At 47.0% G+C, this 23,513-nt stretch overlaps 1 protein-coding gene across 3 annotated transcripts in view; it reads right to left on the bottom strand.

Annotated features, from left to right (window-relative positions):
* The window catches only part of plcd1a (phospholipase C, delta 1a), a 122,239-nt gene that overhangs the window by 89,105 nt on the left and 9,621 nt on the right, over positions 1-23,513 (bottom strand). Inside the window, exon 1 of one of the 3 annotated variants that reach the window (XM_068015720.1) lies at positions 19,431-19,685. The exons of 1 other annotated variant lie outside the window; for it this stretch is intronic. In XM_068015720.1, coding sequence (XP_067871821.1) covers positions 19,431-19,527 — 97 coding nt within the window. In that variant the 5' untranslated portion in view covers positions 19,528-19,685. Of the gene's footprint in view, positions 1-3,735; positions 3,818-19,430; positions 19,686-23,513 lie in introns of those variants that run through there. One more of the 3 variants, XM_068015722.1, reaches the window with a different exon arrangement.

Here is a 23,513-nt window from a genome sequence, read left to right as displayed (position 1 = left end):
GAGAGTGTGGGAAAATGGCACACTGACACGGAACACAAAAGTCCGAGTGTATCAAGCCTGCGTCCTCAGTACCTTGCTCTATGGCAGCGAGGCCTGGACAAAGTATGTCAGCCAAGAGCGAAGTCTCAATTCATTCCATCTTCGCTGCCTCCGGAGAATACTTGGCATCAGGTGGCAGGACCGTATCTCCAACACAGAAGTCCTCGAGGCGGCCAACATTCCCAGCTGATACACACAACTGAGTCAGCGGCGCCGGAGATGGCTTGGCCATGTGAGCCGCATGGAAGATGGCAGGATCCCCAAAGACACATTGTACAGCGAGCTCGCCACTGGTATCAGACCCACCGGCCGTCCATGTCTCCGCTTTAAAGATGTCTGCAAACGCGGCATGAAGTCCTGTGACATTGATCACAAGTCGTGGGAGTCAGCTGCCAGCGTTCGCCAGAGCTGGCGGGCAGCCATAAAGGCGGGGCTAAAATGAGGCGAGTCGAAGAGACTTAGTAGTTGGCAGGAAAAAGGACAGAGGCGCAAGGGGAGAGCCAACTGTCTAACAGCCCCGACAAACAAATTTTTCTGCAGCACCTGTGGAAGAGCCTGTCACTCTAGAATTGGCCTTTATAGCCACTCCAGGCGCTGCTCCACACACCACTGACCACCTCCAGGCGCTTACCCATTGTCTCTCGAGATAAGGAGGCCAAAGAAGAACAGGACAAACCCACCAGAGTTGCTGGCACAGTTGGGAAAGAGTGGCCTGGGAATCCTCAACATTGACTTCGGACCCCATGAAGTCTCACGGCATTAGGTCAAACATGGGCAAGGAAACCTCCTGCTGATTACCACCTACCACCCTTCTTCAGCTCATGAATCAGTACTCCTCCATGTTGAACACCACTTAGAATAAGCACTGAGGGTAGCAAGGGCACAGAATGTACTCTGGGTGGGGGACTTCAGTGTCCGTCACCAAAAGTGGCTTGGGAGCACCACTACTGCTGGGCTGTCCTGTCTTGAAGGGCATCTCTGCCAGACTGGGAAATCTGGCCAATTACCCAGCAGTCTACTCTCAATCATCAGCAATGTGATGGAAGGTATCGTTGACAGTTCTATCAAACGGCACTTAATCAGCAATGGCCTGCTCATCGATGTACAGTTTGGGTTCTGCCGGGGCTACTTGGCTCCTGACCTCATTACAGCCTTGGTCCAAACATGAACAAAGGAGCTCAATTTCAAAGGTGAGGTGAGAGTGACTGACCTTGACATCAAGGAGCCCTAGCAGAATTGAAGTCAATGGGAATCAGGGGGGAAAACATTCCACTGGTTGGAGTCATACTTAGCACAAAGGAAGATGGTTGTGGTTTTTGGAGGCCAATCATCTCAGCCCAGGATATCGCTGCAGGAGTACCTCAAGGTTGTGGCCTAGGCCCAGTCATCTTAAGATACTTCATCAATGACCTTCTCTCCATCATAATGTCAGAAATGGGGATGTTCGCTAATGATTGCACAGTTACATTCGCAACTCCTCAGATACTGAAGCAGTGCAGCAAGACCTGGACAACATTCAGGCTTGGGGTGATAAGTGGCACCACACAAGTGCCAGGTTATGACCATCTCCAACAAGAGAGTATATAACTATCTCCCTTTGGCATTACCATCACTGAATCCCCTCCATCAACATCCTGGGGGTCACCATTGAATTAACTGGACCAACCATAAAAATATTGTGGCTACAAAAGCAGGTGAGAGGCTGGGAATTCTGCAGTAACTCACCTCCTGACTCCCAAAGCCTGTCCACCATCTACAAGGCACAAGTCAGGAGTGTGATGGAATACCCTTCACTTGCTTGGATGGGTGCAGCTCCAACAGTACTCAAGAAGCTCGACACCGTCCAGGCCAAAGCAGCTCTCTTGATCAACACCCCAACCACCACCTTCAACATTCAATCCCTCCACCACTGGCACATAGTGGTAGCATTGTGCACCATCTATTACTGCAATAATTTGCCAAGATTCTTTCGACAGCACCTTCCAAACCCACAATCTCTACCACCTAGAAGGACAAGGGCAGCAGATGCATGGGACCACCACCACCTGCAAGTTCCCCTCCAAGTCACACACCATCCTGACTTGGAACTATATCGCCGTTCCTTCATTGTCGGCGGGTCAAAATCCTGGAAGTCCCTCTCCAATGGTACCTACACCACATGGTTCAAGGGCAATTAGGGATGGGAAATAAATGCTGGCCCTGCCAGCAACGCCCACATCACGTGAATGAAAAAATATATCCAGAACGTTGGTGCACTCCTCTGAGACTGGGACTAAGGCACACCGCTGGGAGCAACCGCTTCTGCCTGGCTCCCACGTTGTCTCTAAACTGGGAGCGTTTGACCTTGAGATTGGCTGCATAAAATGGAAAGTGTTCACTTTCCCGGCACTAAACTCCCCCAGCGGGAGGCACTGAAGTTGGATGATGGTCAGTCTGGAATCAAGCTGGCTCTTTTCCAATGTCACCCAGGAGTGGCCACACTGACAGGGGCACCACATATAGCGCGTGGTTTTCAGCTTCTCTCAATGTCACCATGTTGGCTGTGAGTGAAGGCATGGTGCTTCCCTAAAGGCAGGGCAGGAAAGGCTCCCCCTCTTACCAGCAAAGAGTGGCCACCATCCTGCTCTCACAGGTAAGGTGGCAGCTGAAAAGATCTAAAATATCAGGGAGAACATAAAAGTAGCTTGCCGGGTAAATTTGCTTTTTCCTTCAAATAAATTTTTTTTGTGCTTATTAAAGTGAAGGATTTTAGTGCTGCAGAATGGAACACTTTCCATATTAACATTTTCTATAGCCCACCTCAACATCAAATACAGACAGGCGAGGTGCATCATGGAGCCAGTAAGAAAATAAAGCTCCAATAGTCCCAGTGTGTGGGGAGCGCACCCAGCTAGTGTCAGATTCTGGGTATATTTGTCATACACCTGCATTCATTAAGAACTAGATTGTGACTGTTCTTTGCTCTTGTCACATACATGATAGCTCCCTCTTGCAATGGATTACCTACAGGATAACATGCTATCCATGGCTGAGCTCCTGAACTGATATCGCCTCCATCACCAATACCACCTACTTCCACCTCCCTAACATTATCTGTCTCTGCCCCCGCCTCAGCTCATCTGTTGCTGAAACTCCGATCCATGCCTTTGTTACCTCTAGACTTGACCATTACAATGCTCTCCTGGCCAGTCTTCCACCATGTACCCTCTGTGAACTTCAGATCAATCAAAACTCTGCTTCCCGTATCCCAACTTGCCCATTCAACAACCACCCCTTGTGCTCGGTGACCTACATTGGCTCCTGTCTCTAACTTCCTCTAGTCCCACAACCCTCCGAGATCTCTATGCTCCTCCACTCCTGGCCTCTTGCACATCCAATTTTAATCGCTCCACCATTGACAGTTGCACCTTCAGCTGTCTTGGCACTCAGCTCTGGAATTCTCCGTCTAAACCTCTCTGTCTCCCCCTCTCTCTCTCTCTCCTTCTCCTCCCTTAAGGCATTCTTTAAAACCCACCTCTTTGACTAAGCTTTTGGTCATCTGTTCTAATATTTCCTTATGCGACACAGCACATGAAGCACGTTGGGACGTTTCCTTAGGTTAAAGATGCTACATAAATCAAGTTGTTGTTACATACCGGATAACACGCAGTCTGCAGTTAACAGTCCAGAGTGCACTAAATACAGAACAAGACTTACTTTGGAGTGTATAGCCCAAAGCTGACAGACACACACCTACAGCCCACCAGTCTGAGCCTTTCAGTTTTGAAAGTACGGAAAAAAACTGGTAAAAGCGTCTTGCTGCTGCAGAGTCAGGTCCATGCTGAAACGTTTCTACTGCAAACCTCTTGACGATTTTAACAGCAGGCGGCCAACTCCAGTGCGATTCAGACCACAAACATAGACTACCCGTATCTTCCACCGGGTGTCCACTGCCTCCTTCTTTCCCCCACCGTTTCAACTTGCTTTGCAGTGCAAGCAAACTTCAACATCCTCACAAGCGGAACCACCAAGATGAATGCTGATAATATCTCCTTGTCAAATCATGCAGTACACAGCTGGTAACCTGATTTTTCAAAACAGTCATTAATAAAGCTCCCCCCCGCTAGTGCAAATGTAAAGCACCCTGCTGACTGCCCTCTCCCCAACTCAGGTGGAGATTTGATATGTTATTCAGATTTGAAAGCTTATGTGGTTAAGAAAAGGGACACAGAGAAACACAGCAAAGAAAATAAACCACAAAAGGAATCGCAATCAGTTTAAGCCCGAAATCTCCTTCCGTTGGGTTTCTTTTTAAGAAGAAGCCACTTGACTGGCGAAACAGCAACGGTCTAAAATCGGAAATTACAAATACAGCCACCGCAAGGTCACATTCACCAGTAAAGCAATAGCGAGAGACTCAAACTGGACATCACTACACCATACACCATGTCATACTTTAATCATTAGCCCCAATTTAAGGCTTGGAAAGTTAGCTCCGTGCCTGGAGCAAGGGCGAGCCGCAGTTTTTGACTTATTCCCCTGGTCCCCTCCGCCCCATTTGAACAGGCTCCCTGCTTGTGGAAAACATGATCAGGGAGTGAGGCCAAGGTGCGGTCCAGCTGCTAATCGGAAAGTTGGGCCTGCCAGCAGCTCTTAAAGGGAGTTTGCAGGATTGCGTTTGGGATGGCGGTAGGGAAAACTCCAGCAATCAACCCTGACTCACTGGAGGTCCTGGTGACTGAGGCGGGTCAGACGGCATCTCTCTTTGAGGAAGAATGCCAAGCCCCTCTGAAAACCAGAAGTGGAAGCTGCCAGTGAAGAGATCGCCAGGTGAGTGAATACTGGACATGTCAAGATAAATATGCCCACTTTGACACATGTGTCCTCTCCTCGCCACTGACAAGGCTCTGGGTTCAAGTCCCACTCCAGGGCTTGAGCACAAAACTCAGGGCTGACACTTCAGTGCAGTACTGAGGGAGTGTTGGAGGTGCCGTCTTTCGATGAGCCTGGATGGGTGAATGCAAAAGATCCCATGACATTATTCCAAAGAGGATTTTTTCTGGTGTCCTGGCCAATATTTATCCCTCAATCATCAGCACTGAAAACAGATGATCTGGTCATTATCACATTGCTGCTTGTGGGAAGCTGCTGTACTTAAACTGGCTGTTGAGTTTCCTACATTACAACAGTGACTACACTCCAAAAGAACTTCATTGGCTGAAAAGTGCTTTGAGATGTCCAGTGGTGATGAAAGGCACTTTCTAAATGCAAGTCTGTCTTTAATTTTTTTCTTCCTTCCTTCCTTCCAAGGCTTTGGCTCCAATGTAATTAGTTTCTTTAAAAAGTGCTGTCGGGATGTGGGTGCTGCTGACAAGGCTGGCATTTATTGCCCGTTCACAGTGACCCTGAGAGTGTGGTGGGCCACCTTCTTGAACCACTGCAGTCCAAGTAGTAATGGTGCTCCCACAGTACCATTAAATAGCAAATTCCAGGATATGCTCCGAGCAACAAAGAATGATATTTACACCGAGCTGGTGTGTGACTTGCAAGGGAGCCTGGAGATGATGACATTACTGTTCTTGTCCTTCGCTATGATAAAAGTTACAAGACAGGACCTTGGTAAGTGCATCCTAGATATATAAGCTACTCCAGTAAAGGAGAGTGCAGATATATAGAGTCCACCTACAAGGGCACCAATCAAATAAACTACTTTGTCCTGGACGGTATCATGCTTTTTAAGTCTTGCTGTGGCTGCACCTATCCAGACAAGTGGTGAACATCCCATTGTGCTCTCTGACTTGACCCATTTAATGATCTGAGCAGGAGCAACCGCAAGAATACAAGGCTGTTGCAGCTATGCACTGTCACACTGGAGCTGCTTCATGGAACAATGCATGCACACACTTAGGGAGCAGTGGGAGGAAAATCAGCATACAAATTAGCAGGAGAAGTAGGAACACTCTAAGGATGCGGTGGAGGGGCGGCACTGTTATCCTACTCAGTCAATGTTCCCTGTAAGCTGCACAGCAACCCGAAAGTCCCTATGCAGACCGCACACAAGTCGGCCCCTTTAAATTACTGCACACACATGGTGGCGCCAAAAAATATAAAGGGGCACTTAAATGAATTGCACATGCACGCCAAAAAAAAAAATTAGAGGGAGCATTGTACTCAGTCATGGCCATTAATGTACTCTGCTTACAGGCTGAGGCTTTCCACAATCACCAGGAAATAACTTAGACCTAATCAAAACACAAAAAAAGCTGGCAACATATGAGGGGGAAAATGCCTCCTGATACTGAGCCTCGTGCACTGGGAATATGGATCGGTAGCTCGAGTGTAGGATTTCCACCATTTATCCAGGGGGCGGGTAGGCTGTGCTCTAGGAGTATGGGCGTGTAAAATTACAACGCCAATGTTCAGTTGCAAAGTGGCAATGGAGAGCTCATTGCTAGGGCCTGGCAGAAAGCCATTTCGCTTGCAATTTCTGGCAATGGTATGTGTCATGGGCGGAGACCAAAACTGAGGAAAGGTTAACATAAACGAGGGAGAAAAAACACAAACACAGAGCCACACATACACAGAGACACACATACAAATACACACGCACGCACACACACACACACACACACACACACATATACATACACACACACACATATACATACACACAAGTATTTGTAAATACAGTATACTGGGTACCATCAACCAAATCTAAGAGGCCAGCCAAGAACGATAAACATGAGCTACTGGAGACATTGGTTGCAAGGACAAACCCCTGCCAACCAGATTTTCCATTTCACTCTGATTTCATCAGATTACCTCTTCCAAATTGACCACAGTCCCAAACGTCAGAGGATACCAGGGGCAAGAAGGTCTATCCTGACCACTATCAGTCCGGGTAAAAATGGACTGTTTTGCCTACTTGCGCTGCCTCCCGAGGAGCGCGATGGCACTCACAACACAAGCCAGGGGGCAATGGTAGCCTACCTCCCTCTTGACCAGTGACCCTCAGTTGGCACAGTGCTTCTGTGTTTCTGGGCTGCGAGTTGATGCCTGCTTGCTTGCACAATGTTGAGTGAGCTGAGATTCCACAGACTTTCTTGGAAAGAAATGTTATGAGGGAGGTCAGGGATAACCCAGCTTCCAGGCTGCATTAAACCAAGAGCTCCCCAATACAACTACTGGCTCCTACATTTATCTTTGCTCTTCCTGTGAGGACTACTGTCCAGATTGACATGACTGAAATCAGGAGCTCACCATATGGGAAATGGTAGCTTAGATCCATGGAACTGTCACCCCAATTTTTGCTGCATTCCTTATGGTGAATTTCAAGAGACATTGAGGGCCACAAGCCTCAAAACAATGAAAGGTTCCCAGTGCAATCAAGAGAGGCTGCAACTGGTTGGTACTGAATTTGACTTCAAACCTGAGGGCTTCTACGCAACTATACATAGCAGCTACAGAAATACCCCATACAGCCCAACCAGTCCACGCTGATAAGTTAGATAGGATGAGATGAGGTACGGTGGGAAGAGACTGGTGCAGGCTTGTTTCTTCATTGTAATAATCAATGCAATTCTATGACATTTACCCTTCACATGAACAGCTCCAGTGACCCGGGTTCGATTCTGGGTACTGCCTGTGCGGAGTTTGCAAGTTCTCCCTGTGACCGTGTGGGTTTCCGCCGGGTGCTCCGGTTTCCTCCCACAGCCAAAGACTTGCAGGTTGATAGGTAAATTGGCCATTATAAATTGCCCCTAGTATAGGTAGGTGGTAGGGGAATTGAGGGAAGGTGGGGATGTGGTAGGAATATGGGATTAATGTAGGATTAGTATAAATGGGTCGGCACAGACCCGGTGGCCAAAGGGCCTGTTTCAGTGCTGTATCTCTAAATAAATAAATAGTCTTGATCGCAATTGACCACCTTGTTACTATAACCATTCAACCCCTATCCCTTTCATCAATCTAACCAACATAACCTTGAATGTTGACACAGTTTCTGCCTTAACCACTAATCCTGGAAGTGAACTCTGAAACCTCACAACTCACTGTGTGAAGAAGATTCCTCTGCCCTCTGCTCTAAATGTCTTGCATTGCATCTATGATCATATAGTCTACTCTAAAGGGATAGAACAGGGTACTTTCTAAATGATGAAAGCTGGAAACACTGGAGATCCAAAGAGACTTGGGGGTCCAGGTACCATAGATCATTAAAATGTCATGAACAGGTACAGAAAATAATCTAAAAGTCTAATGGAATGCTGGCCTTTATATCTTGAATACAAGGGTGTAGAAGTCGTGCTTCAGCTATGCAAAGCACTGGTTAGACCTAGACCACACCCGTAGTTACTGTGAGCAATTCTGGGCACCGCACCTTAGGAAGTATATTGGCCTTGGAGGGAGTGCAGTGTAGACTCACCAGAATGATACCTGGACTCCAAGGGTTAAATTACGAGCAGCAATTACACAAACTAGGGTTGTATTCCCTGGAACTTAGAGGGTGATTTGATTAAAGTTTTCAAGACATTGAGGGGAACAGATAGGGTAGATATAGAGAAACTATTTCTACTGGTTGGGGGTCTAGAACTGGGGTCACAGTCTAAAAAATTACTGCCTGATCCTTCAGGAGTGAAATTAAGAAAGACTTCTATGTGTAAATGGTGGTTTGGAATTCTCGTTTGCAAATGGCAATGGATGCTGCATCAATTATTAATTTTAAAACGGAGATTGATAGTTTAAGGGATATGGGGTAAAGGTGGGTATATGGAGGTTAGGTCGCAGATCAGCCATGATCACATTGAATGGTGGAACCAGCTCAAGGGGCTAAATGACCTCCTTCTGTTCCTATGTCCTTTACTGTATGGGAACTCTTTGCTATTTCTAATACTATGAAGGACAGTGCTTGATATGCGACTATATTCTGCAGCCATTATAGGATGCCAGCCTATCATTATGAGGGAGGGAGACTATGCCAGGTTAGCTGCTGAAGTAGAGAAATAGGATTCTTAAAAGGGATGCACATGTAAATTTCTATTTATCTTCTGACTACAGGATTCCCTGAGGTGAGTGTACATATCCTGTTTGCAGTTACGAGCAGTGAGCTGACACTATCAACAATAACATTGTTCTCTTTACTGATAACAGCATGCAACAGAAGAGGAGTTATTTCCCATCTGAAGAGTGAGTGACAACTGAAACAATGCAGGCAGGCACAGATAACAGCATGTGCCTCCATGCACTATCAACAGTGTTGAGAAGATCAAGCAAATAATTCCAGCAGGCAAGACAGACCATCCACCATTCAAAAATGGCTTTAAATCTCTCTGATAATGAGCACAATTTACATAGAATTACACAAAAAAAATACAAGTCGGAAACAGACAATCCAACCCAAGCAGCTAGTGCTGGTGTTTATCCTCATCAGGAACAATAGTCCAAATCCCACATGCCCAGTCCATTCCCATATGCCTTTATCTTCCTTTCCTTCAACCACCTATCTAATGTACTCTGAAATATTAACATGATTTCTGCTTCAATATCATGACATTCCACAGTTTAGATCAAAAATTCTCCTGCTCGGTCCTAAATCACTTACATTTACCCTTATATCCATGCCCGCTCAATCACTGGTGACATAGTCTGTTTCGATTGACTCTATTCCATCGCTGCATAATTTTAAACATCTCTATCAAATCACCCTGTGATCTCCGCTGTTTCAAAGAAAGGAGCCTAAATTTTTCAAGTCTTTCATTGCATTTGTCCTCCCTCATAAGTGAGCATTAGCAAGCTAATCAAAGGTTTGTGCTGAGGAAGTCTAGAGGCAGGAGCAGCGCAACCGAAAACACAGTGGGGATAAAAGCAGGAGGGGCAACCAGAAAAAACAGCAGGGGTAAAATCACCAGCGGTAACCTAAGAACACATTAGCAACAAAGGCAGCAGCTGCGACCCGAGAACACAGTGAGAGCAGCAACGACCCAAGAACACAGTGAGAGCAGCGGCGACCCGAGAACACACTGAGAGCAGCAGCGACCCGAGAACACACTGAGAGCAGCAGCGACCCGAGAACACACTGAGAGCAGCAGCGACCCGAGAACACAGTGAGAGCAGCAGCGACCCGAGAACACAGTGAGAGCAGCAGCGACCCGAGAACACAGTGAGAGCAGCAGCGACCCGAGAACACAGTGAGAGCAGCAGCGACCCGAGAACACAGTGAGAGCAGCAGCGACCCGAGAACACAGTGAGAGCAGCAGCGACCCGAGAACACAGTGAGAGCAGCATCGACCCGAGAACACAGTGAGAGCAGCATCGACCCGAGAACACAGTGAGAGCAGCAACGACCCGAGAACACAGTGAGAGCAGCGGCGACCCGAGAACACAGTGAGAGCAGCGGTGACCTGAGAACATAGTGATTGCAATGGCGAGCCCAGAATACAGCAGGGATAAAAACAGTAGCACTCATGAATACAGCGGAAGGAAAGAAGCAGCTGTGACCCAAGAGCACAGTGGGGATAAAAGGAGCAGCAGCGCCTTGAGAGCACAGCAAGAACAGCAGTGACCCGAGGGCACAGCAAGAACGGCGGTGACCCGAGGGCACAGCAAGAACGGCGGTGACCCGAGGGCACAGCAAGAACGGCGGTGACCCGAGAGCACAGCAAGAACGGCGGTGACCCGAGAGCACAGCAAGAACGGCGGTGACCCGAGAACACAGCAAGAACGGCGGTGACCCGAGAACACAGCAAGAACGGCGCTGACCCGAGAACACAGCAAGAACGGCGCTGACCCGAGAACACAGCAAGAACGGCGCTGACCCGAGAACACAGCAAGAACGGCGCTGACCCGAGAACACAGCAAGAACGGCGCTGACCCGAGAACACAGCAAGAACGGCGCTGACCCGAGAACACAGCAAGAACGGCAGTGACCCGAGAACACAGCAAGAACGGCAGTGACCCGAGAACACAGCAAGAACGGCGCTGACCCGAGAACACAGCAAGAACGGCAGTGACCCGAGAACACAGCAAGAACGGCAGTGACCCGAGAACACAGCAAGAACGGCAGTGACCCGAGAGCACAGCAAGAACGGCGCTGACCCGAGAACACAGCAAGAACGGCGCTGACCCGAGAACACAGCAAGAACGGCGCTGACCCGAGAACACAGCAAGAACGGCGCTGACCCGAGAACACAGCAAGAACGGCGCTGACCCGAGAACACAGCAAGAACGGCGCTGACCCGAGAACACAGCAAGAACGGCGCTGACCCGAGAACACAGCAAGAACGGCGCTGACCCGAGAACACAGCAAGAACGGCGCTGACCCGAGAACACAGCAAGAACGGCGCTGACCCGAGAGCACAGTGGGAATAAAACGAGTGGATCTCGTGAACACAGTGGGGAGGAAAGGGGCAGTGGCAGCCGAAGAACACAGTGGAGTTAATTTGCAAAGAGACATCACAGCACAAGGAGTCATATGGGGTGAGTATACTGACAAACCTTTTATTTATTTAATCAACTATAAAGTAAGACTAGATCAATTAAGTAATATAAAAACTAAAGCCAATTTGATAATTTAAAATACAATTACAATTAGTGTTCAATTAATTAATCACATCTAGGGGATAAAGTTTAAATTATATAACCATTATGTAACACTAAAGAGTTCTGATTTTTTCAGTAAATTAAAATCTGAAGTATATAGATAATAAGAGTTAAGTAAAAACATTGAAGTTAACCTCCCTATAAAATAAAGTGCTGTCTGCACAAGGGAAGCAGCTAGCTGGTGAGTAGATGGTGAATATTGATTTTAGTCTTAAGTTTATTTCTGTTAAGTCAGTTAATAATCTAATAAATTGAGGCATAGCAGGCCACCTTGGTCTCGTGGAGTGCACATCCTATTCCATTTGAGAACTCCAGGGTGCTCCTTGTGTCCTGGACAACCATAGGCATTAAGTCTCATCAGCCAGAGCAGCTTGAGCTCCAGGTTTCAGAGCATCATCTGGAGTCACTGTGGTACATCTGCAAAGCTGAGAGTTTCGTGGATAGCGCGTTTCTGGATGTGGCCCCCCCTGTAAATTAAGAGTGCAGGCAGATATCGAATTAGTGGCCACCAGACTGATAAGGAAGAACAGGCAGGTGGTGCAAGAGTCCCTGGAATGCATCGCTCTCCAACCAGTATACAGGTCTGAATACTGGTGAGAATGATGGTTCCTCTGAAGAGAGCAACCAGAGCCAATTCCATAGCACCATGGGTGGCTCAGCTGTACAGGGGGGCAGGAGGAAGATTGGGAAAGTAATAGTAATAGAGGATTCTATACTAGGGGAACAGACAGGCATTTCTGTGGCAGCAGACGTGAATGCAGGATGGTATGTAGCCTCCCTGGTGCCAGGGTCAAGGATGTCACTGAGTGGTTGCAGAGCAGTCTGAGGGGGGAATGGGTGAATAGCCAGCAGTCATGGCCCATATCAGTACCAATGACATAGGTAGAAAGAAGGATGAGGTCCTGCAGACGGATTTTAGGGCGCTAGGAAAGAGACTAGCAAGGAGAACCTCAAAAGGTAGAAATCTCCAGATTACTCCAGGTGCCAGGCGCTAGTCTGTATAGTATTAGGAGGATAAAGCAGATGAATGCGTGGTTGGAGATATGGTGCACGATGGTGGGCTATAGATTCTTGGGACAATGAGACCGGCTCTGGTGAGGTGCGCCCTGTACAGGCAGCTAGGTGGCAAAGCTGGTAGAAGTATGAAACCTTCAAAGAAACTTCAGTCCCACTGGTCATTGTTTGCATCTTTGGGCTTTAGCAAGACTAGAGCTGGTCAGTGACAGAACACTGACTGGCCAGCTGTATGTAGGCTTTACAGCCTCTTCACAGGCCTCAGAAAAAAGCCATACAAACAAACAGTCAGGTCCATTAGCCCTCAGCCTATCCTCTCGATGATGCAACGTTATTCACCAGCTCCCAACTGCTAAATCCCGGGAGGATGCTTAATTCCTCAGCCAACATCTGGTCATTTATCACAGTGCTATTGGTGGGATCTTGCTGTGTGCAAACTGGCTGCAACATTTCCTACATTACAACAGTGACTACAGCTCGAAAAGCACTTTGTTGGCTATGAAAGGCATTCTAGGTAAATGCAAGTTCTTTCTTCCTTCATTGTCTTGTGGCATTTGGATTAGCGTTGAGTGGCTCCGCATATTGTTTATGCCGATAAATTAGACTTAGTAGGTTAGTTTTGCCGGGCCAAGTTTGGTACTAATCCTTCTAAGCTTTTGCAAATCATAAAAGTTGGGCGTTGGTTCTTGTGCTATTACTCCTTTCTTCTTGGATTAGGAGAAATTTCTGATCATTCCTCCCTCATCCAGAAAAGAAACCAAACAAGATTGACAGCCGTTTGTAGGAAAATCACTGTTCCATGTAACAGTCAATGCACTTCAATAGCAACCCATTATGTGAGGCACTTTGAAATGTTTTGATGTTGAGATAAGCGAAATAAAAATTCAAATTTTATTAAAATGTTTGCAGTGAACTGGAAAAGGTGCCTATATACTTTGATTTTCTTTTTCCGGAAGAAGACCTTACTCTCACTGGACTAGTAAGCCAGAGGCCCAGGCTAATGCTTGGGGACACAGGTTCAAATCCCACCATGGCAGCTGGTGAAATTTAAATTTGATTACTTGATAAATTTAATTGATCAATAAAAAGCTGGAATTGAAAGCTAATCTCAGTAATGGTGCAGTGAAACTATTATCGATTATCGTAAAAAAAACATCTGGTTCACTAATGTCCTTTAGGGAAGGAAATCTGATGTCCTTACCTGGTCTGGCCTACATGTGACTCCAGACCCACTGCAATGTGGCTGACTCTTACATACCCTCTGAAGTGGCCTAGCAAGCCATTCAGTTGTCAAGGGTAATTAGGATGGGGAACAAATGCTGGTCTTGCCAGCGATGCCCACATCCCATGAAAGAATAAAAAACATCTTTTACATTTGTTGATCCGATTTCCAAGCTATTTTGTTTTGTGAAAAACCAAAAGCTTAGCCATACTGGCCCCAGACCGTGGTCACCAGTGGTTAATCAGATACAGAAGGCTCTGTAACCCAGGAGAACTCAGCCTGATTGTAGCATATTGACCAACATCAGCTTACACACCATAGACCAGGGTTCAACTTCCTGGTGGGTTACTAAGCAAGTTCAACAATGGCTTTGAGCCCAATCTCAAGAAAAATGCCCCCTGTAGCTTTCATTTTCATACACCAATGGTTATTGTCACCTCCATGATCCCCAGTAATACTGAAATATTGGCACCTGTGAACTACTAACAACCATTGGAGCTGCATTTGAATCACCTCGTCCAAGAGTTGAAAGGAGATTGTGCCACCCAGACAGCTGGAATCAGATTTACCCACAATCTACATATAACAGTTATCTGTCAGCCCTTGTTCTGACTGGGCAAATTAGCCATTGCAAGGTTCCTACTGTGATAGATAAGCAGGCAATGGGCAATCTACCTATGGAAAAGGGCAATGCTGAAAACAAAATTGTCAAACTTTGACCCCCCACCCGCCAGTTGAGCTCCCCCAATAGGTTTGTTGGTGAATGGATCACTCATAGAGTCATACAGCACAGAAACAGGCCCTTCGGCCCACCTTGTCCGCACTGGCCGTCAAGCCTATCTATTCCAATTCCATTTTCCAGCACTTAGCCCTTAGCCTTGTATGCTCATGTGTGGCACAGAGAAACATGCTGACTAAAAAGGTCCCAGGGTTCAATCTAAGCTGAGAGCTGAAATATCATAGTTAGCCTTGGTTTTACTGACTTAGGAAAGAGAGAAAAAAAATACAGGGGTGCTCCTCCTGGCTCTGCCTGGAAAGCACAAGTCAGGTCAAAATCAAGCATCGCTGTGATGCCCACCATGGTCAGACAGCCTAGGCTCACTCATGAGCACTGTGAGATAACCCTCGACATCGACTGGGCCATACCTCAGCTAGAGCCAGTGCCTTCAGGAAAGAAGTGGGAGAAACAATGTATTCAACAGCCCTTTGTGCTACTTTCAGGAGGAGTATGAACAAAATAAAATCCTGCTTATATGATCATACAAAATTGACAGGCACAGTCCACCAAGCCTCACACCAAGATGGCTGCAGCATCAGGGCTAAACACTTCCTTACAACCTACCCCCCATACTGTAGCCATTATTAGTGTTATTCTGGTGCAAAATATAACACCAATAAAACTAGCCCACCAGCAAAATATCTGAACAATAAATTTGGGATTATAAAGAATGATCTCATCCTGCATTCCTCTCCATCCTTACCTCCAATACCAGCTGTGATAAGCTCCTGGATTCCTTTGTTTGCAAAATTGAGGTCATCTCCTCACTGCCTCTTTCTCCTCTCCTCCCTTCACCCACTCTCCCCAGGTCTCTGCACATCCTGCTTCACCCTGACACTACACAACTCCTCCACCATCTTCCCTCATTAATATCTGCTATGAAGCCCGCCACTAACCTGCTTGACCCCTTTCCAACCCATTTCCTATCTACCTGCTTCAAATGCAGGGATGTCATGTTAAGCTTGTATACAACCTTAGTTAGATCACACTTGGAGTACTGTGCATATTACAAAAAAAGATATACAGGCAGTGGAGAAGGTGTAAAACAGATTCAGAAGAACGATACCTGAACTGAGAGCTTATAACGATCAGGAAAGGTTGAACATAGAATCACAGAACGGTTTCAGCCCAGAAGGAGGCCATTCAGTCCTTCCTGTCCATGCTGGCTCTCTGCAAGAGCAACTCAGCTAGTCACACTTCCCTCCCCTTCCCTGTAGCCCTGCAACTTTTTTCTCTCCAACTTGCTTTTGAAAGCATGATTTAATCTGCCTCCATCACACTCTCAGGCAGTGCATTCCAGAGCCTAACCACTCACTATGTAAAAGGTTTAGTTCTTTTGCCATTCACCTTAAATCGGTGTCCTCTGGTTCTCAACCCTTCAGCCAATGGGAACATTTCCTCTTGTCTAGTCTCTATAGACATCTCATGATTTTGAACATCTCTATCAAATCGCCTCTCAAACTTCTCTTCTCTAAGGAGAACAGCCCTAGCTTCTCCAAATCTATCCTTGTAATTGAAAAGTGAAGCCTGAGGATTAGCCTGATAGAGGTCTTTAGGTTTATGAAAGTGTTTGATAGGGTAGACGTGGAGAAGATGTTTCCACTTGCGGGGGAGACCAAAACTAGAGGCCATAAATATAAGATAGTCACTAATAAATCCATAGAGAGATACAGCACCAAAACAGGCCCTTTGGCCCAATGAGTCCATGCCAACCATCAACCACCCATTTATACTAATCCTATTTCCCTCTCACATCCCCACACTAGGGGCAACTTACCTATCAATCCACAAGTCTTTAGCATGTGTGAGAGGAAACCAGAGTACCCAGAAGAAACCCACACGGTCACAGGGAGTACTTGCAAACCCCGCACAGGCAGTACCCAGAACTGAACCCAGGTCGCTGGGGCTGTGAGACTGCGGTGCTAACCACTGTGCCAACCAGCAGGGGATGCAGGAGAAATCTCTTTATCCAAAGAGTGGTTAGAACGTGGAACTCTCTGCCAGATGGAGTAGTTGAGGAAAATAGCATAGATGCAGTTAAGGGAAATCTATATAAGCAGACGACGGAGAAAGGAATAGAAGGATATTCTGACAGAGTGAGGTGAAATAGAGTGGGAAGAGGCTGGTGTACAGCATAGATATTAGTATAGACCAGTTGGGCTGAATGGCCTGCTTTTGTGCTATAGACTCAATATAACTTGATGTACCCAGCATCCGCCTTGGCCCTTGACTGTTAACATTGTCAACCTATTCCTATCTATAAGCATTGTTCACAACTCTTTCAAAATCATCATCAATGCTCCTCTCCTTTCAAAAAATAGGCTTGATGTCTAACTGTGCAATTCCCAATGTCTCATAAGTCTCTAAGTTCTCTGAATAAGCAATGCTATCCAATTGTATAAGAAATAGGAGGAGTAGGCCATTCGGCCCTTCAAGCCTGCTCTGCCATTCAATACAATAATGGGTGCTTTTTTTTTTACCGCAACTCTACCTTCTCGCACTATTCCCATACCCATTAATTCACTTAGTATCCAAGAACCTATTGATCACTGTCAATCTCTAACTTCACACTTCCCCACATTATGCTCACATTTCCCTCAATACTCACTGTTCCAGTCCTGAAAACATAGTCCCTGCCAAGCCCACTTAGTCAAAACCACCCGAGCCAAAGTCTCCAATGACATTCTGTGTGACTGCACCCAGAGATCACTGCCCCTCCTCTTCTCCCCCTTGATTTGTCTCCAACCTCTGACTGTGTTGACTATTACCATTCGTCTCTCCTTCTTGCTCAATTTTCTTTGCACTGCTCACTCATTGCTCGAGCCCTACTCTCACAACATAGCCACTAATGCCTTTGCCTAGTCATCTGGGATGTGCCTCAGCATTCCATCCCTTATCTTTGGCCTCCTTAGCTTGAGAGACAATGGGTAAGTGCCTGGAGGTGGTCAGTGGTTTGTGAAGCAGCGCCTGGAGTGGCTATAAAGGCCAATTCTAGAGTGACAGACTCTTTCACAGGTGCTGCAGATAAAGTTGGTTGTCAGGGCTGTTACACAGTTGGCTCACTCCTTGCGCTTCTGTCTTTTTTCCTGCCAACTGCTAAGTCTCTTTGACTCGCCACACTTTAACCCTGCCTTTATGACTGCCCGCCAGCTCTGGCGAACGCTGGCAACTGACTCCCACGACTTGTGGTCAATGTCACAGGACTTCATGTCGCGTTTGCAGACGTCGTTAAAGCGGAGACAAGGATGGTGGGTTTGATACCAGTGACAAGCTCGCTGTACAATGTGTCCTTGGGGATCCTGCCATCTTCCATGCGGCTCACATGGCCAAGGCATCTCAAGTGCCGCTGGCTCAGCAGGGTGTATATGCTGGGGATGTTGGCCACCTCGAGGACTTCTGTGTTGGAGATACGGTCCTGCCACCATCCCTTGGTACTCTCCTATTCAACATTGACAAGTCACCTTCCCCCCACCGCCCCTCTGCCCCATTATCTGAAAACACGGTGTCAGCTTCTGTGCATATATCAATGACAACCGACTGTGTCCCTCTGCCAGATCGGGAGCTTTAATATCCAACATCCCCATCCCACCATGCCAAGTCCAGGATGAGTGGAAATTTCCTGGCAGCGTAATGCCAAAGGGCAGCTCAAAGTCAACCACGTTGGTGTGGAAACTGCAGCTACATAGACCAAACTGGGTAAGGGGAGCAGCTTTCCTTCCCTAAAGAGGTCAGTGAACCTGCTGGGATTTTAAAAACAAGCCGACAGCTTCACGGCCACTTTTAGCGACACTAGTTTTTTTTTAAATTTCTGGAGTTTTGAACCGAATTCAAATTCACAAACTGCCATGGTGGGATTTCAACTCCCATTCTGTGGATTTCTTTTGGGCCTCCTTATCTCGAGAGACAATGGGTAAGCGCCTGGAGGTGGTCAGTGGTTTGTGAAGCAGCGCCTGGAGTGGCTATAAAGGCCAATTCTAGAGTGACAGGCTCTTCCACAGGTGCTGCAGAGAAATGTATTTGTCGTGGCTGTTACACAGTTGGCTCTCCCCTTGCGCCTCTGTCTTTTTTCCTGCCAACTACTAAGTCTCTTCGACTCGCCACACTTTAGCCCCGTCTTTATGGCTGCCCGCCCAGTAACAAATTACTGAACCACTGGATGATCTTTCAAGGCCCTTCCCTCTGAAATTCTCTTGAAAACCCTTTGACCGAGGCTTCGGTCTCCCTCCTAATTCATTTGCTTCCTGTCTGCTCCCCCTTGCAAAGTTGGGGCTTGTGTACTGAGATTACAAATACAAGTGTAAATATAAATGCACAAACACTCTTCTTTCACCAGAGAGGGAAATAAGATGACAGAAATTACATGGTAAACTAAGCAAATACACCAGGAATGCCATGTACACCAGTGATGAAATATAGTAGACACTTTATCAAAGGCAAAACCCCACACACCAGGGCAAAGAATGTGATGGTCAGTCGGTTCAGAGCAGGGGAAAGATTGCTCAGCAACTGCCATGGTCTTGGTGACTTGAGTCCAACACACCAGAGATTAGAGAGAGAGAGAGAGAGAGAAACAAGAACCTCTGCCGCTGGGAGGAGTTCTCCAAACTTTGAACATGACTTGTCTGAGCCGGGACAAGCGCTGCTGGCAATGGGTGGGTCGGACGGTGCTTGTCACCTCTGTACCCGGGTTCGGTGTGTGTATTTGAGAGGGGGGGGGGCGGAATCTCAGCCCCTCTGCTCCCCTCCCAACTCCCCAGCTCCACTGACAGGTCGCACTCCCCCGAGCCTCCGTTAATGTCTTACCGAGCCGGTTCAGGTTGGAACGCGTCTCCCTCTCCGACGCTTCCCGCAGCCGCTGATCCTCCTGCTCGGTTCGCCTGGGCTTGCGGATGCACTGCATCTTTTGAGCTAGTTTGGTTAATATATATATATATATATATATAAAATATATATATGACTGTTCGTGTGTTAAATGGAATTTGGATTGGCCTCTTGCCCCTGCTCTCCGAGGAGTGAATGAATCTTGAACTCCTGCTGGTTACTGCCAGAGGCACACACTGGGTGACGTGCGAGGATTTTTTTTCCCTCTGTTTGTTGTAAGGGGCGGGTTTAGAACCTTGGACTCCTGTCTCTGAATATCTCAGGAGGGGAAAGAAACAAAGATTTGCACTTCCATCGCGCCCTTCACAACCTCAAGACTTCCCCAAGCGCTTTACAGCCAATGAAGTCGTTTTGCAGTGTAGTCACTGCTGTCTTGCAGGGAAGCAATCTCAAGTTATTACTAGGTCAGATCTAGGTCAGATGTCGGTTCTCTTCCCAGAGAAAGGTGGACCCATGGAACAGGCATCTCATGGTGCACTGAATTCCTTCGAGCGAGGGTGGGGCAGACATATCTGGTATAAGAGGAAGCGACTGCAATGAATTATCAGGGCCAGAGCTATCTCTTGGACGAGTTTTGGTCATGTAAAGAGGAATCTCCACAGCCTCCCCCAGCCAATTGGCTTGGGTTTCCATCTGTCTTTTATAGTGGAGAGTGTGTGTATTGTGGTGCCTGAGGCACTGCAGTTGTATTGGATGGGAAAATCCATTGGCACATGTTTACATGTATCTGGATCGGAGTTGGAGTTAACAACTCAGATGACTCATTTATCCAGGGCCCAGTTTTCATTCTGATTCTGTGTGGGAAGAGGTGGAGGGGGCACAGCGATGACATCCGAGTTACCCCTGTTGTCACTATCCCGTATCCGGACAGGGTCTGCTCGTCTGCCACTGGATTTTATGGTGCACCAGAATCCAAAATTAAAATGTGGTGAGAAGATAGGGTTGGAAATGCTGTCGACAATGTTATCACACAAACGTTTAACGCGCCCCTATCTCGCCTCCGAGTCAAAAGGTTGTGGGTTCCATACCCATTCCAGGCCAATTTTCAGAATGTGTACATCGGGAGTAAGCTTCAACCATGGGGAGCACAGAGGGAGATCCAGAGAGGAAGTAACGCAATGGTGACAAGGCTACAATTTATTGCCCATCCCTATTTTCCCCAGGTCAGAGATGGTGGGCTTTCTCCTTCAAACCAATGTGGCCCTTTTGCTGATGGTGCTCCCATAAAGGTGTTAGGTAGAGAATTCCAGGATTCTAACCCACAGTAGGTGAGAACAGCAATATACATCCATGTCAGGATGGTGTGTGAAGTGGAGGTGATGACATTCCTACCACATTGCTGCTTTTGTCCTTCTCAACGGCAGGGATGGGAGGTGCAGTTCTTGTAGCCTTGCTGAGTTGCTGCAGTTCTGTGTCTATAGCTCGAAGATACTGCAGCCACAGTATGCCAGTGTTGGATGGGTGGATACTCAGTCTGGTGGTGAGGACGCTGATGAAGGAAACTGTTTGGTGCTGTATGGTTTCAAGCTTCTTGAGTTTTTTTTATTCCTTTCATGAGATGTGGGTATCACTGGCAAGGCCAGCATTTGTTGCCCATCCCTAATTATCCTTGACAAGTTGGTGGTGAGCTGCCTTCTCGAACCGCTGCAGTCCACGTGGTGTAGGTACACCCACAGTTAGGGAGGAAGTTTCAGGATTTTGACCCAGCAATAGTGAAGGAATGGCGATATTGTTCCAAGTCAGGATGGTGTGTGGCTTGGAGGGGAACTTGCAGGTAGGTGATGGTGTTCTCATGCGTCTACTGTCCTTGTTCTTCTAGGTGGTAGAGGTCACGGATTTGGAAGGTGCTGTCGAAGGAGCCTTGGTGTGTTGCTCTAGTGCATCTTGAATATGGTACACACTGCTGGCACTGTGCATCAGTGGTGGAGGGAGTGAATCTTCAAAGTGGTGGATAGGGTGCTGATCAAGCAGGCTGCTTTGTTCTGGATGGTGTTGAGCTTACTGAGTGTTGTTGGAGCTGCACCCATCTAGGCAAGTGGAGAGTATTCCATCACACTCCTGACTTGTGCCTTGTAGATTGTGGACATTGAAGAGACAGGAGGTGAGTTAAAAACTGCAGAATTCCCAGCCTTTGACCTGCTTTTGTAGCCACAGTATTTATGTGGCTGATCCAGTTCAGTTTGTGGTCAATTGTGACCCCCAGGATGTTGATAGTGGGGGATTCAGCAATGGTGATGCCATTGAATGTGAAGGGGAGCTGGTTAGATTCTCTTATTTGTGATGTTCATTACCTGGCATTTGTGTGGCACGAATGTTACTTGCCACTTATCAGCCCAAGTCTGGATATTGTCCAGGTCTTGCTGCGTATGGACATGGGCTGCTTCAGTATCTGAGGAGTCCCGAATTGTGCTGAGCATTGTGCAGTCATCAGCGAACATCTCTTGTTCAAGATGGTCATTACCTGGCACTTATGCAGGGTGAATGTTACCTGTCATGTGGCAGCAGAAGCCTGGATGTTAACTGGCTCTTGCTGTAGTCCGACATGAGCTGCTTCATCATTGGAATAGTTGTGAATGGAGCTGAGTACTGAGTGATTGGTAGCCAATGTCCCCATTTCTGACTTTCTGACATTTGGTGGACGGGAACTAATGTAGGTCAGTGAGCACAGGGGTGGTGGGTGACCAGGACTTGGTGTGGATTAGGTGGCAGACCTCCATTACCAACAGTGGACCTAATCCCATATGACCACCTGTTCCCATATTCCATTCCGCCAGCCGCCTATCTAACATCTTCTTAGTTGTTGACATGGTCTCTGCTTCAATCACTAATTCCAGTATTTCATTCCATAATCTTACAACTGTTATGTATTCAAAAATGTTTCTTCTGCTGTCTGCTCTAAATCTCTTACATTTATCCACCTCGATTCATTTGAGAAACCTCAACCACTGGAAAGTCTTTATCTATCTACAATCATCCCTTCATAATTTAAGCACCGATCAAACTACCAGATTCTGTTCCAATGAAAAAGAGTCTCTTTTTCAAGTCTCCCTCTGTAATTGTATTTTCTCATAGCAGGCAGCATCTTAGTGAATCTGCACAGTACCCTCTCTGCTGCCTCAACATCCATCTGATAACGTGTAGCTCAAAACTACACTCAGTACTTCAGCTGTGGTCGTATGTAGGTTTTTAATAGAGGTTGGATTGAGCATGTTTCTCTGAGGAACTCCTGGAGCAAGGTCCTAGGATTGTAATGGTTGATAGTACGGAGGTACTCTCATTAGGTTAAGAGGTAGTGGGTGTAAGCAACAAGCATATGGAAGCTGACCCAATGCCCGCAGGTGATGCCATCGAGGGGCAGCAGATACACAAGGATAAATCATGGCATTTTAATTTAGTTTTTGGTTTATTTATTTGTTTTTAATAAAGTTATTTTAAAAATGTAAATATGTATATAAAGGGGGCCTGAGGAATAAAGGCCCCCTTGACAAAAAATATGTTTAAAAAAACAAGGATAAATCATTTGGAGGATTTGGAAGACATTGTGGGATGCATGAAGAGATGCCACTGGTGGAGATAAACTGGTTAAGGTTAGATGGGCGGGACTGCAGCCACATGAAGCTAATCCCACAAAGCGAGACATCAGAGGAGAGGGAGTGGAGAATAGCAATGGTCAGCCATATGAAAAACCGGGCAACATGTGAGGAGGACAAGGAGGGATGATGAACCATAGTCATGGTCATAGAGAGTGTGAATCACGACTCTGGTCCAGGTTGTTTCATTGCTCTTGGCAGGGAGGAAACTGGACTGAAAGGATTCAAACAGGGGCTTTAGGTCAGTTGACTGTGCAGCCAGGAGGCTATGGCACATCTGTGGGCCTTAGAAAGGGTGAAAAGAAAGAGGGCTGGAGTTGTGCAGAATAGATGATCAACAATAAATTTTTTGAGGGGAGGGGGAGTGATGGCACTTTCAGAAAAGGAAGCTATCAACAGGCAGATAGCACAAGGA

This window comes from Heterodontus francisci, chromosome 2, assembly GCF_036365525.1.
Source record: "Heterodontus francisci isolate sHetFra1 chromosome 2, sHetFra1.hap1, whole genome shotgun sequence".
NCBI lineage: Eukaryota > Metazoa > Chordata > Chondrichthyes > Heterodontiformes > Heterodontidae > Heterodontus > Heterodontus francisci.
The sequence above is the reverse complement of the archived record's forward strand: the minus strand, read 5'-3'. Positions and strand labels throughout refer to the sequence as shown.